General features: G+C 32.7%; 1 protein-coding gene across 1 annotated transcript in view; it reads right to left on the bottom strand.

Moving 5' to 3' along the window:
* The window catches only part of LOC118183492 (gonadotropin-releasing hormone receptor-like), a 194,561-nt gene extending 180,248 nt beyond the window's left edge, over positions 1-14,313 (bottom strand). Inside the window, exon 1 of the mRNA XM_085827406.1 lies at positions 12,541-14,313. Within this exon, the coding sequence (XP_085683532.1) occupies positions 12,541-13,407 (867 nt within the window). The 5' untranslated portion in view covers positions 13,408-14,313. The remainder of the gene's footprint in view (positions 1-12,540) is intronic.
* Between the last annotated feature and the right edge of the window lie 1,168 nt (positions 14,314-15,481).

Raw genomic sequence — 15,481 nt, 5'->3', positions numbered from 1 at the left:
CTTCTTCCAACTCTAACCATATCTGCTGATCTTTCCGATAGAGTAAGATTATATTCAAATCGGTTAAATTTCTCTTGATTTTAAAATCCTATTTCATAATCACTTAAAACAATTAATTTGATTGTAAAGTGTGTAAATTTTAATTATGTTAACCTAACCAGTTGCTACGATTTAGACCTTTACCGTCACTTCATATTTGTTTCCCTACCAGAATGCAAATTAGGTTTGAGAATATTTAAGAGCAGGTTTTCAGATTGTAAGACAGAGTGTGTTTCTGCTTCTTAAATCCACGTTACTAGATTTCGATAGCTTTAATAAGATTCTAATTCTTCGGTTTTGGATTATAGCTGCCGACATTTAAATTGTTACTCTAGTGAGAAGTTTAGAGCCAACTTCGCTTAAATCAATTTATGTGTTCTTTGGCTACTAGACTTAGATTTAAATATAAAATTTACTGTGACTGTCGCAATCTGACGCAGGTGTGTTACTCTTGATATTCAATAAACACTTACGGAGTTTTCATCTTTAACTTGAGTAGGAATGCATATATTTTTTATATTTTTATGGCTCCATTTTGGGACTAATTATTACTTGAATTAAAAAGAGAAGCAAAATATGTACATTCCAATCTATCGCAGGCTCTTACTATTTCATAAACACTCCCCATTTTCTGAATTTGGTATTTTGCAGTTTACCGTTTCATAGAATGGTGGACGTCTGTTAATACTAACCAATTATATTTAAATACTGCAACGAATTATTTCTTTCAAATGATTTAATGATATCTTTGTATCATAATTTAGAGGATAAGGAAAGAAGCCAGAAGCTATGCATATTAATACATCTATTCATTTTAATGAGGATTTCGAAATATTTCGAGTGTATAGGTTTCTCAAAAGGCTATTTTAGCTACGTCCAATTCTCGTTACAAATCTCATTAGTTAGTGTTTTTGATAATGTTAAGCAATTTTATACTCTACTGTTATTCCTTGCTCTTGCTTTGCTAAGTTTCTTTCGGAATGTTATTTCAACTGGCTGTTTGCCAACTGTAGTACAATTTGAAGAAGAGAGAGAGCTTTTCTATGCATAGCATTCTCTTGACCTTTTCTTTTTTTTTTTTTTTTTTTTTTTTTTCTTAGTTTCTAAGCATTATTACAAAATCTAAAGAATTTAAGCTTAAAATAACCTGAAATATACCTTTCAAATAAATAGATTTTGCTAACGAAAATAAAAGAAAGAGCAGTTTTTATTACCGTATAATCATTTAAGTGCTTTTTATAGGTTACGGCAAAAACCTGCATTAGAATTATTCTTTCAAAACTTTAAATACAAAATACGAAAGTGGATACATTCTATTGATAGAAGAAATTCATTTATTTTATAAAACAGCATATTTAATACCAGAATCATTGAATTAAACCATTCTTCGCTCTCGTTTTCTGAAACTGGTTGCTTCAAATTTGCAAATAAAGTCTCGGAAACTTCTCTATGAAATTTCTTTCCACAAAATTCCTTTCAGTAATTCTTTTATACTTTCATAGCATAAACCATTCTATCCGATGTGTAATATAATAAACGATACTTGATATGAAATTAAACTATTCATATTTTTAACCTGTATGATATCATGATATCATCTTATTTGAATTTCATATTCTGGAGAGGAAGTGTATACTGAAGTCTGGCCATATTTCATTATAATTAGCTATTAAACAGAAGCCTTCAATTTTTTTTAAGTTAAACTAAAAAAAAAGTTATCAAAATGGGTAGCACTATATTTTTACAATAATCTACATTATTCTAATAATATTAATAGTATAATGAAGGTAGTTGCTGTATTTGAAGCCATTTTGTATTTTATTGAACTATATTTGAAGCCATTTTTCTTTCTTTCTTTTTTTTTTTTTTTACATATCTGTAATTGCTCTTAGACTGCTCTCTTAGGCTATTGACAAATATGTTTTAAAAAAGAATACACGTCTTTATTAAAAGTTTAATTAAATTAAGATACTGTCTTAATTTTTGGGCCAAATTATTTTAATGGGAATTTAATTAATATTTTAATATGTTGAAAAACCACTTCCCATGGAAATAGGCATAATAGAAAAAAATCTCAAGAAGTTCCTGACATTGTTGGAACATCACAATTCGTTCTTCGTTTGTTTTATTAGGTAGTTTCTCCTTACTTTCCCCATGCTATCGTGGTGTAACTGGAAGCATACTCGACGCGTATTCGAGAGGTTCAGGGTTCGAGTTCCCGCGAGGGCACAGCATATTGTTCACTTCTTCAGCATCAAAAAACCTCTGATGACTCAACAAGTGGCGCCCGACCTAAAAATATGCTGGATCACTACGATTTGGCGATTGGATCCCTAATCCCCGTCACCTTTTAAAAGGGCGTATATAAGGTATTTTCTCCCTTCTTTCCGCATGACTTCGATGTGTAATTGGAAGCATACTCGACGCGTATTCGAGAGGTTTAGGTATAGAGTCTCGGAGAGGGCACTGCATATTTTTCACGTCACTAGCATGAAAAAAATCTAATGACTTTATTCAAATGAAGAATAAGAAAGAGATCTACATAAAATGGCAAAACACATAAATATTCTGGAAATTTTCCTTGTTAAGGAACATGTTCCAAATAGTAATAAAAGTATTTGATGCGTACAGGATGCATTCTTACATAGTTTAACTGCAATTTTACCAACTTCAACTGATGCAACTGATACATTCGATAAAGATATAGTGGACGTACAATTATGAAATAAAGAAGACTATTTATGTGGCACATATATGCTCCTCGCATTGCGGAAAAGTCACTAAATTTTAAATAACATACAACCGTTCGCGCCACGAACAAGTGCACCTCGAAGCCGAATTTTGATTTTCTTTTTCATTTGTTGTTTTGCATATTCTCAGAAAAGCGTAAGATATTGATATTTCAAATTTAATCTGAACCCTCGGCAAAGAGTAATATAGTTATCTTTTTAATTTAATCAACAAACTCAGAGATTTAAAAGAAATGTGTTGCCCGAAACAAAATATTTTTATTTTCCAAGTGCCAGTGAGTTGCCAAAGCTATTTAATTTTCATTTCAAACCTAATCTGTCTGTTTTTGATTAATATACTAAACGATTTAAAAGCATCATTTCTATTATTAATAACTACTGTCTGGATCCTCGAATTACTCTAGTTGTACTAATTAAAATCATTATATGCATATATTTTTTTATTATTATAATTATTTAGTCTGCTGACCGCGCAGGCCATTAAAATCCCTATACTATGGAGACGGCTTGTAATGAACGTCAGATTTACATAAAAGGTACTACACGTCAGGATATGCAAATGATTAGCATTTCAGAGCATGCAAAGCAAGCAAGGTATGCCTACCTACATTGTGCATCATTGGGAAGACCGCACAGCTGATTTCTCATTTGGACATCACATTTGAACGCTGGTTGTTTGTGCAAGGATCGTGTTATGCCTCGTGTAAGAAGAACAAACTCTTACTAACTAATAAATTCCTATTAATGTCGAATTTCGAACGTGACAGGATTGTGGCCTGTCGGGACTAAGGTTCATCGTTCCTTGACGCTGCTTTTCGTGCTGGTCGCTATCCCAAGCTTGGATCATGTGCAGGATAGCAAGTGTTCGCACGGTCAGTCATTACGTCTGGACGACGGACTGTCAGCATGGCGACTATTGTTGCAACTTTTCTGCTGCGGAGATATTCCCTCCTACAGTGGTGCGACCAACGGCGACAGTGGACACAGGAGTGGCACCATGTCATTTTTTCAGACGAATCCCGTTTCTAAGGGCAACATCATGATGGAAGTATCATCGAGGTGATCTGTAGACATCGAGAAAAACTAATGTTGCCAGCTTGCATTCATTATCGTCATATGGGCGCAAGGAGATGTACGTGCAACACCATGATGAAAGTATCATCGAGGAGATCTGTAGGCATCGAGAAGAACTAACGTTGCCAGCTTGCGTTCATTATCGTCATATGGGCGTAAAATTTGACGTGCTGATATAGGCTGCCATTGGGTGCACATCCTGGTCACTTCTTGTTCGCATAGGCCGTAATGTGTACAGTAGCAGCTACATGTCTATTGTGTTAAGACCCATTGCTGTGCACTATCTTCGAGGTCTGTGTGACTCCATCTTTCAACAAAATAATACACGATCGCCTTCCAACTTCCCATGCTCATCCAAGTTCTGATCTGTATCTGCCATCCAAATTCAGTTCAACTCGATGGCCAGCCGAATTATAGCCGTTGTTGCTACCATAGGTGGTAGCTTTGTGGAGAGAGTTCTGCACGCTATGCACCCCAAACTATCTGCAAATTTCATCACCTCTTCCTCCCATTATACAATGTATTTACAATAAATAAGATTCTGCTTTTTATTTCCTTCCCGCTGCAGCAATTTCAATGGCGCAATAAAGTGCAATTAAGGTATTCCGCAATTTCTTCCATAGGGAAGAAAATGGCAGCAAATATTTGATATTAATTAACATTTTGGAAACTGAAAAAAAAAACTGAGTTTGGAAAATTATTAAAGAAGAAAAAAAACAGAATAATTTTTATTAATACAAACCATATTCTGTTTCTGGAAGTTTTAAAAAATCGTACATTCATATTTATTCTTCTACACAATAATTGATATGAGAATATATTCTGAAGTAAGAATTTTTACTTAATAAAAATCTTAACTATTGTACTTGATTATTAATTAATTTAAATTTTATTTAAGCACATAAGTTCGAATTATAATTTTATTTCTAGATTATTTAATATTTCAACCTAATAGCAATTTTTGTCCGAATTTCTAGTAATATTTCCTACGATAAATAATTTCATATAGATTCCTTTCTCATTGGTCTGCAGAGAGTCGCACAAATTCGGTAGAAACTATTAGCGGAAGCGATATATTATGCTAGTCTAGTAACTTTGTTATATTAACATACAATGCATAACATACATTAACATACATTTAATTAGTAACTCTATTACACCAACAATATTCTTTTTAATCTCGAAGGTAAGCGGAACATTTTACGCATCGACCAGATTCGAACCGGCTTCTTATTCTGCATAAAACAGGATTTTTTTCCGTTTCCTTCAGAGTTAGAAATTAATTCAATCAGGCCTAATTGTGAAAGAGTTTCAGATGCCATCTTAGCATTAGTTAGGTAATAAGAACTAACAGATTCTTAAAAATTACCAAAAGAAATTTATTTCAGAAAAGGTAAGGTAAATTAAATTATGTTTTTTAAGATATTAGTTTCGAATTTTAATTCGGAGGAAATCGTTTTTTGCGTGTCCCACATATACTTCATCAGCATAGAGGGTAATCAGATTTAATCAAGAGACTCAAGCATTGCTTTGTTAATGTGCATAAAAAGATAAAATGATGAAGCAAACTCAGAAAATAAAAATTTTTCCTCTAGAAATCAATAAATATCTCAGATAATATTTCTGTTGAGATACAAAAAAGCCCAAAATGACGCTGCTTGCAGGTCAACAACGTGAATGGATCCAAAGTAAAATATGCTGTTTCAAAAATCTCAGTTATTAAATTCAAGGAACGAAATAACGGAAATTTGTTTGTAGCCTGGCTGCGTAAATTTAGCAGCAGCAAGTGAAATATTATTTTAAGGTTAGGTATTTGAATATAGCAAAGCCCAGGGGAATTGCCTAATGTCTTCACTGAGGACATTCTAAAGAAAACTGGCGTATTCATGTTACGCATGAGAAAGGTCACGGAAACCAAACATCCCTTTTCCCTGGGATCGAATGTTAGTCGAGCTTGCGGGAGTCAGCAGTCTTAATGACTCGGCCATTGATGAGGTAATTATTTTAAGGATTGCTACAAGGTTAATTAGTTGGTAAACATTGACAAAGTTTAACTAATTTAGTGTTGCATTTTACTTCAAAAATAATCTGACCGATTTCATTAATATTTTATCAATAAGTATGTCTGCAGAGTTATTAGGTTAATTTGAATCAGGCGATGTGAAAAATGTGCAATGCCCTCGCCGGGACTCGAACCTGAACCTCTTGAGTACAGACCGAGTGTGCTACCGTTACACCACGAAGGCATGCTGAAGGAGGGAGAAAATACTTTAAATTCTCCCCCTTTTAAAGAGCAACTGGGGATTAGGGAACCCAGTAGCCAAATACTGGTGGTGAGGAATTATTTCCCCACCACCTTTTAGTTCAAGCGCCACAGGTAGAGTCATCAGGTTATTTTAAAGCAGGAGATGTGAAAAATTCAATACTTTCTCCGGGACTTGAACCTGAACCTCTCGAATACGCTCCGAGTGTGCTACTGTTACACAGCGAAAGCATGCTGGAAGGGAGAAAATACCTTACATGTCTTGTACATTTTGTAATTCAGTATGATAGGAAGTAGAGAAGTATCGTGTGAATGCGCTGTGTGTTTCATTCATGCTTAAATCGATATAAATTTGAAATAAGATATTTTGAGTTTCATTCTTTTCGCTGAGGAAAAAATTTTATCTTATAATAAGAATTTCAAAGGTTCCAAAATATTTGTTTGGGGAAAGTTTAATCGGTCAATTGATTATGTCAATTTTAATTGTGAGTATAGGATTATATTCTTCCCTGAAATTTTTGTTTAAAATTTGTCAGATCAGAATTTCTAAAACTAGCATCGTAAATTACTCTACATCTGCTGTTGAGTAACTCAAAATGTTTTTAAAAAAACCTTAGTCAAATAAATTTGCACAATTTGCATGTTTTTATAATTATTTTTTTACACGTGATATAAATACATTTTATTAGCAAAGAGACCTTTTATTATAAATTAAGGAATTTTAAAGTAGTTTCTGCATTCTGGGGAATTATGGAACGAAATGATCAGCGTGGAGGACATTTGTAACTAACAATTGAAACCAAATGTTCGCTATTGAAAAAATTAAAGCTGTATATGCATAATTGTTAAACCATTTTATTCGTAACTAGGAGCTCTTGCAAATTATTAAACTGATTTTCTAAGAGAGAGAGAAGCAGTTTTACTCGGCAAATGAAAGCAACGTATTGCTAAATGTAATAGGTAAAAGTATGAGAACAACTGAAATCCCTGAAAAGTGCTACTTAACGAAACAGACTGACAAATACCGATTTGCAAATAACTCAACACTGGCAGAGTGCTCCCAAGTCGGAGTCCAAGTAATTTTATTATTTATCCCACACACATTTGCGTGAAGGAGAAAAATATTCAGATATTACTTTTATACCAGAAAATAGAGTTGCATCTTTGCGAGTATACCTCTTAAGATCTAAAATTTCCGTTTGGCAGAGTGTATCAAATGCATAAAAAATGTATTCACTTTAAACTTTGGCAATTTTCTTTTAGATGAGCAAAATTCAAATAAGCTTTATTTAAATTTCGCTTTTAAAATTACATTTTAATTCTGTCAGGAAGGAGAGAACTGAAATTATTCATTTGCAGAACAAAATCTAATTGAATTCTTCAAACTACAAGATACATCATAGTGTTACGTAATCGTTTCTGTAAATTCATTATCATCATGTTTATAAAATGTTTATTCATTTTCACAAATTACTTATGTACTTAATTAATTACCGGTATTAGAATTTTTAAATTATTCTTTAAGTAGTATTAATGGCGGGTAGATTAAAGAAATGCATACCGTTTCATACGAGAGCTAAAGAAATTATAGATATTATTAACAATAGAAACATTTTCTCATATATTATTAACAATAGAAACATTTTCTCGTTCACCCAAGAGCCCTATGTATTTTGTTAAGAATTAGGTTTCACTTTTATTTCAAAATAAAATACCGCACTGCCAAAACGTAAAGTGAAAGTATAAATTTAATGAATTCCAAATTTCATTCAAGTTTAAATTCAATGTCTTTCACATTTAAATTCAATGACAAGTATTTTAAAAGTATATGCATTACTGAGAAGATGAATGTATTGTCTATAGATGTGGGATTTTTCTTTCTGTGGCAAAATAAAAGTACATATTGCTAAGAAGATGTGATGCAGAGCAGAAAAATTTAAGGAAATAGCTTATTACAAAACCTAACAAATTATTTTACACATGTCGACAATGATGCTAAAGTAATTTCTATAACTTATAATGTTTCAGATCGCATACACATATGCATAGCTAAAAACACTGGTAAAAATGTCAGTTCAATTTGCAGGCGGGAATATGAAAAGACCAATGAAAGCTGCAACAAACTGTCGTATTTCCCGGCGCATGATGTGGCGTAAGTGATTAACAAGTCAGATTGGAGAGTTTTATATTAGTTAATCCTGTTCTATTATTATTTTGCCTTGACATTGACTTTATTTTTTATTAAACTCAAATGCAGTTTAGTTAATGTAGTTCAGCACTGCATTCTTTAGAATGGGAAACAGCCTTTAGCAGCTGTCGCTGATCAGCCACTCTGTTCGATATCCTTGCTACTGAATTGCTTAAGCGGCTTTAACTTCGCTAGCCGTAATTACTTCCTGAAAATATTGAGGCCTGATACTAGGCGGGAGTGTTACTTTACATTTAATATTTTTATTTGACTTCACTATTAGTTTTTTTTTTATTTCCCTAGTCTGAGAATTTTATGTTCTGTTACATCTCTTAAATTTTGTGTAACAATCAGATTGACGGTTAGAAGATCTTGTTTCGATTCTTGGCGAGGTCAAGTTGACTTTTTACTTTTCCCAGATCTGAAAAATCTAATGATCTCTGCAGGTACAGGTACAGTTACAGGCAGAAACTGGTGAATAATCACCAGAATTCCAACGTTGGCCGTACAAATATAGTTCCGCAGCCCTAACTGCGCAGCTCCACCCTATTTTGATGGAGAGCACACCGTGGGTCAGACCCCAGGGCTTTCTACCCCTCTTCTCCTGCCGCAAAACCACTCGACAGGACTTTCGTCTCCTGAGTATTTTAAGTTCTCCCATACCGCATATATACTATACACTAACACACATCCGAGCCTTCTTTGAGATTCGTACTCCAACACAATGATATGGCAGCAGTTATTTCTAATCATTGTACCGGTAAGTGTGGCAATGGCTATTAGTGGCGCCCGTATGAAAATGAGGTGGACAATAACTGGTCACCTCCTGCATTTGGTAGACCAGATCTGGTACCTTTTCTCAATCCCCCCTTAAATAGTGAGAAATGTAAGAAATTATTGCCCTCCTTTGTGCGTGGTTTTTGTAATGTAAGTGGTTAACATGTTCAGCTGGCAAGTGGGTGAGCTGTGATTCAAATCTTAGCGTGAACAAAGATTATTATTTTATGTTTTCCGTACCGAAAACTTGATTTGTATCTAGAAAATATAAACCATAAATACCTTTGGAAATCAATATTAAAGTGTAAGCTCGAACTGCATCCAGACAGAAACTTAAATGCATGTAGACTCTTATAAATGTGGCCTTAATTACTATAAAGTAATTTTTCGTTTTGTTTTGTTTCATTTTTTTTTAATCTTTTCCAACAATCCTACCTATAAGAAGCATTGCTATTATTCATAACATGTTCGTGTATTTTATACATGAGAAGCAGTATACCAAAAAAAGATCATCTATGAAGCTCTCCTTCCAAAGGCAAGTATTCCAAGTGTTATTGTCATGTTTTAGGTACGAAAGCATGACCCTTGAAGTTCTGTACCCTTTACAAAGCACAATTCAAAAATTTGTTTCCTTAATAAGGTTTTGTGAGTCATGTTGCCTTAACTTTCACTCGAGGAGAGAAAAACATTTTTCACTGACCGGACAGAAGTCGGTAAAAAAGTAGAAAAAGGGTAACACTTTGTTTTTTAAAGCTGTAGCCGTATTTGCGTGGGCGTATTCCATAAATTAACAGTAAATCTAGTAAATAAAAAACAGCGATTTATGCGTAGTGTAATGTATTTAGTTTAAGTACCACGATTAAATATTCCAGTCTTAGCTTGAAAACGTGCAAGCTCGAAATTAAATTTCAAAGTAATTACCTCTTAAAATAATACGTTAAAGAAAATATTTTCATTTTTAAATTTTATTACCACTCCTACTTTAATGGAGAGAATTTAAAACAAAAATGCTGCAGTTTATTTGAAAAGTACATATCATCCTCCACTTATATTTTAATGTATGTATTTACTTGCAAATAATGACAAAATAAGTATATCTAGTAAATAATAATCTTTCTTCTCTTACGTTAGGAAATTTTCTAAAGTATAAATAACCTGCATGTATTACCATAACCATGTACTAGTCTCTTAATTATACTTTGGGTTTTTCTCCTACGCCATACGGCCTATTTTTTTGTTCTTCTTGACGTTCAACCTAATACACATTTATTGAAAAAAGCATATATTTGAAATAATGGACGATGCCTTTTTTCCACTGCTTTACAATGAAAAAAAAAAAAAAAAAAGAAAGGAAAATAGGTTGCTATAAATTAAGAAGTTCACCAAGTGAATTATTTTTGGCGCAAACTGAAAAAAATCTGGCAATATAAATTTTAAAATTTCTCCATAAATTTCGCACCAAATTTTACAAAATTTAATATTTAGGCATAATTTGAGTCGTCGAATCAAAATATGGAAAAAAATAGGCAGGTCATTTCAGAAAAAGTCCGCTTTTATGTCAAAATACCTATATTAGAACAATGCTATATATCAGGGGTGGCCAAAGTGCGGCTCGCGAGTCTGATATGGCTCTCGCAGGCAATTTGTGCGGCTCGTGTATATACAATATATGTATGAAATATAGTAAACTAAAACTATTCAGTGTCCAAAAAGAAGTAATTAATTAGTTTAGACTCTTTTTACAAAGTTATCAGGGATATCTTTTTGTTTAAAACCTCCTCCACTACTTCTATAACGATGTAAATATGACCTTGAGGCTTTTAGAAAATCTAGATGCGTCTCTTGAACATTCCTGAATTCAAACGTGCGGCTCTCACTGACATGAAATTTGGCCAACCCTGCTATATATAAATCTAATACACATCCTAAGTCGCGCTTTCGAAACATGAAAGCATAAGTTGAATTTAGTCAATCGGCCTAGTAGAGCAGGAGATATAGAACTGCCACCCCCATTTTTTTTGCGCAGTGTACAAGTTGTATTAAATGTATTGATTTATTGTATTTTATGCTTGTTTGTATGATACAAAGATACACATATTTCTGTTTAAATAAAGATGTTTATTGGTGGCCTCAAGGGTTTTCCAGACAGTCCATGTGAATTTTAGTATGGTGGTTTAAAGGTTAATTTAAGAGTAATAATTAGTTCCAATAAACCCTGCATATACCAGTTGGTTAGGCAGATCAAATTCCAGTCTTACAAAGAAAGAACCTTTGCGCTTACTAATGTACCAAAAGCGAAGAAAATACAAATAAGATTTCCTAGTACTTTCGTATTTTCCTGTCGACCATATTCGACTAATAAAACTGTCTTCGAACAGTACGATTTACCGCCAACAATGGATAAGCTTTTTTTCCTGAGGCAATCGTTACCATGGTTATGAAGCATGTTTTGGAGAAGGATCAAGAAATAGCCTTGAAATACCTTTTCTTAAGTGAAAGAACAGTTTCTTAGGGTTGTGCTCTACTTTATATTTTTTAAGACGCATAATAATTTCATACAGAATTTTGAGACAACAATTAGTATCTTTTTGGGAAAAAAATTTCCAGTCATTTTATAAAGCTAAATTTTAGTTATATTTACTCTAAAGACCGGATTAATTTTTCTAAATTGCCGAAGAAATTCTTATTGACTCTTTAACTTAGAATACAGCAACATGAAGTGATCACAACAATCAGAAAATCAACTAAAATATTTATTTGTACTTCGGCTGAAAGTTTCTTAATAGGAACTTTCTTAATATATCTGATCTTTTCTTATATCTGAAACTTTCTTAATAGGAAACGAAATCTTAATATTCTTTTTTTTTTTTTTTTTTTTTTTTTTTTTGCGGTTAGATCATTCAATCATATTTTGAGTATTTACAAAGCAAATACCAAATTAAAAGTTATAAGCCCGATTTCTTTACTAGCAACGTATCCTATCTTCTATCGTAGGTACAAGCAAAATCAAAAGTCGTAACTTCGCAACAACAAGCAGAGCACTATGGAGAAAAACGTAGAATCTAAGAGTTACAGCATTGAAGTTGCCAACATCCTAACACTTAATTCTCGTTCGTTATTTAAACTCACTTGAATTGTATTTCTGGTACAGCTGACTAAAATATGGAAGTGTAGGAAAGCTTTAACATAAAAAAGAGCATATTAATTAAAATAAATATTACAATTTAACTCAGTTCTTCTTTATCTTTCTATCTTCTTCCATAAAAAATAATAAATTTTGCTGAAATAAATTTATCCTAGAGCAAGGCGGAAGGAAAAGTTTCTAACATCAGCTTAAATACTTATGTTAAAGTTATTAATTTCTTATTAGTTAAGTTACTAATACTTTTCAATACAACCATGTCACGTTTCTACATTGTATCAAAGTAAAGCAAATTCAAATATCTTACCTGAGGTGTACTGAAGATGGCACTAAGAGTCCAAATGCAGATAATACCCGTTCGGACGTGATGTTTCGCACGGGCTCTTGCCATAGGGAAGCGAACTGCACATAGTCTATCAAACCCTATAAGAACCAATACGAAGGTAGAAAGATACAAAGAGAACATTTGCATGAACTTGACTACTTTGCATAGAAGATTTCCTCCATACCATTGAACAGTTAGCATCCACAAAGCATCCGTTAATATGCAGAAAAGAGTGACAAGGAGATCTGCAATGGCTAATTGCACGAGAAGCATATACACCGTAGAAGTACTTTGTCGTCTTGTTCTTAGAATTGATGTCAACGTTGCAATATTGCCGAAGAAAGAGAAGAATGCGATGGCACATAAAATGACAGCCTTCGTCACTGCCGTTTGGTCCAACACTGGTGCATGAAATGGTTCTTCACAAGTAGTTCGATTTAACTGAGAACAGTTTGAAAATCTCAAAGAATTATTCACCAACTCCACAGCATCAAAATACTCTTCTCCAGGAAGAGGTATCTGAGGATCAAAAAATTCCTCTAAATTCTTTGAAATACTTCTTGATTTTTCTATATCATTTGTGCTACTCTGGTACCCAATAAATTCCAATTTTGTTGAAACCATTGTTGTTGCAGTAGGTTGGTGATGTATCTCATTTTCCTTTCTCGTGTCTGCAGGCAAAAACTGCATTTGATTTCGGTAAAAATTCTGGACACTTTTTTGAGGAAATAAGTAATGTTCTGAACTATCTTGAGTTCCATATGCAAAGTATATTAAAGCTGCGGTTTCTATTAAGATACCGATCATTCTTACCTTACAAAATGTTTTCGATAACTCAGAAACGTACATATTTCACTGCTTCATTCTTTTCAGTTTCACGTTTTAATCATTTACAAGTCATAATTCCATGGAAATTATTTTATTTACCAATATGAAAAAATTTCCAATTATACGCATTTTATATTCAAAATAAAGAATCTTAAACACGATGTCTTTGTGAGTTCAGGGCTGAAATCTCTAAAACTCTATTTTGAAATATGTTAATAATCGATACGAAAGTGTCGCAAACATTTAAAAATATTTAGCAACATTCTGTTGAGCGTACGCTGTTTAAAATGCCATCGAAATGTAATGCAGGAAAAAAAAGAATATAATTGCAACACAATACCAAACTATTATGAAAAACTTCTCTAATGAAAGAGCAGGATTCGACTTCACGGGCATTGAATAACTACGATTTCGAATAGCAAATTCTTATTTTTGGATCCAAATAATTAACATGTTCTGTTTGAAATCAATTTCTTCAAATATTCAATGCATTAGAATGTTCAGATAATTACAATTTTTGTGTTTATATGCGTTCGAGCTGATATAAGATCAATAGAAATCAATAATTAATTTAATTAAATATTCTATCAACAGTCTTTAAAAATATTAGTCAATTCTTTTATACAGTTCATTCGTTTAAAATTTAGCTTAATTAATTCAAAACTTACCGAAGCAACTTAATTCTGATATACCTTGGAATTCTGTTGTTTAATTTCCCGTAATTCGATGAGTCAGAATTTTTATGTTGTTTAATTTCTCCTAATTCGATGAATCAGAATTTTTAAATTATTAAAAAAAATTTTTTTTACCACCATAAGCTTTTAAGTAAAAGAATGTGAATAAATTTCCAATAAATATATTGCGTATTTTTCATAAAATCTTAGCTACACAGTATGCATTACTGTTATGCTATCGTATACACTTGCATAGAACAGATAGATGATTGTGACCACGTTTGAAACGGCGCGAGAGAAGCTCTGACTCTGCTCCGCCTACAACGCAGTCAGCGAAAGAGCGACATCTAGTAACATCTCCAGTAATAAAGATTTGTTCTTTTAAAAATCCCAACTTTAATATTTCAGAATAAATATTGAATAGCTAGGAAAGCTCGATTTACGTCAGAGCAAAAGGAGCATGTGCTCCGGATCTCCATTTGCAGGGAGGGATAAATCCTTCTGCAATATTTAAAATAGTGAAGTTTTAAATATTTTAACAGCAAATATTAAAAATATAAAATTCGAAACAGGAAGACAATTAACGTAGTTTAGCTCTTCTATGAATTTCTTCAAAAATAGAACACTGGATCATTGACATGCATTTTCATTGTCGACTGATATCGTTTAGCGCAATTTCGATCTTTTAAATTAGTGTAATATTTCTTAATTACACAAAAAATAGAGTCACTCTCTGTTATTGTGTGCATTTGAAACTCATAATATCAGGTGAATACAAATCTCTTGATAACGTAAAGGCGTAGTCATTCACTTGATTATTAAACTGGTAAACAATGTCATTATAGTTTTTGGTTATATACCTGTATTTTAATAAATTAAAGTTTGGAATAAAATAGTAAAAATTCTTTCGTTTTCCTTTTTTTTCGGACAAAAAGAAGATTCTTATTTGAAATGCAGTCTTGGGTCTTATGCATAATAAATCAAAACCATGAAAAACAAATAAAAATCGTATTTCTTTTCACAGGTAAGAGAAAAAGATATTCTTACTACAGAAATAATATGCATGTGATCATTTATGAATTAATGTGTCAACAGTCCTCGAATTTTTAATGAAAAGAAGAAAAAATATGTTTCTAATATTAAAAAAATGTCTTTAAAAAAAAACAGAATCACTACTGCCAGTATTTAATGAAAAATAAAACAATGTATTTAATATTTGTCTACTGGTTAGCGCTAACTTGTCTAGTGGTTAGCGGAGGCTGAGTGTAATCAAAACGCCAGGGTAAGGCTTCGAAGGTTCAAGTCGGCTGTATACGTGTGTCCTTTCCTCTCTCCTCGGGATTACTTCCATGGCTCTGTCCAGGATTCAGTACCCCGAGTGGTTGGTTCTCAACCTATTTTGTCCCACGCGCACATTTCAC

The sequence above is a fragment of the Stegodyphus dumicola genome, chromosome 12 (assembly GCF_044657685.1).
Source record: "Stegodyphus dumicola isolate Sdum_Otavi_A_Nest chromosome 12, ASM4465768v1".
Classification (NCBI taxonomy): Eukaryota; Metazoa; Arthropoda; class Arachnida; order Araneae; family Eresidae; genus Stegodyphus; species Stegodyphus dumicola.
This window is presented reverse-complemented; position numbering and strand designations above follow the sequence as displayed.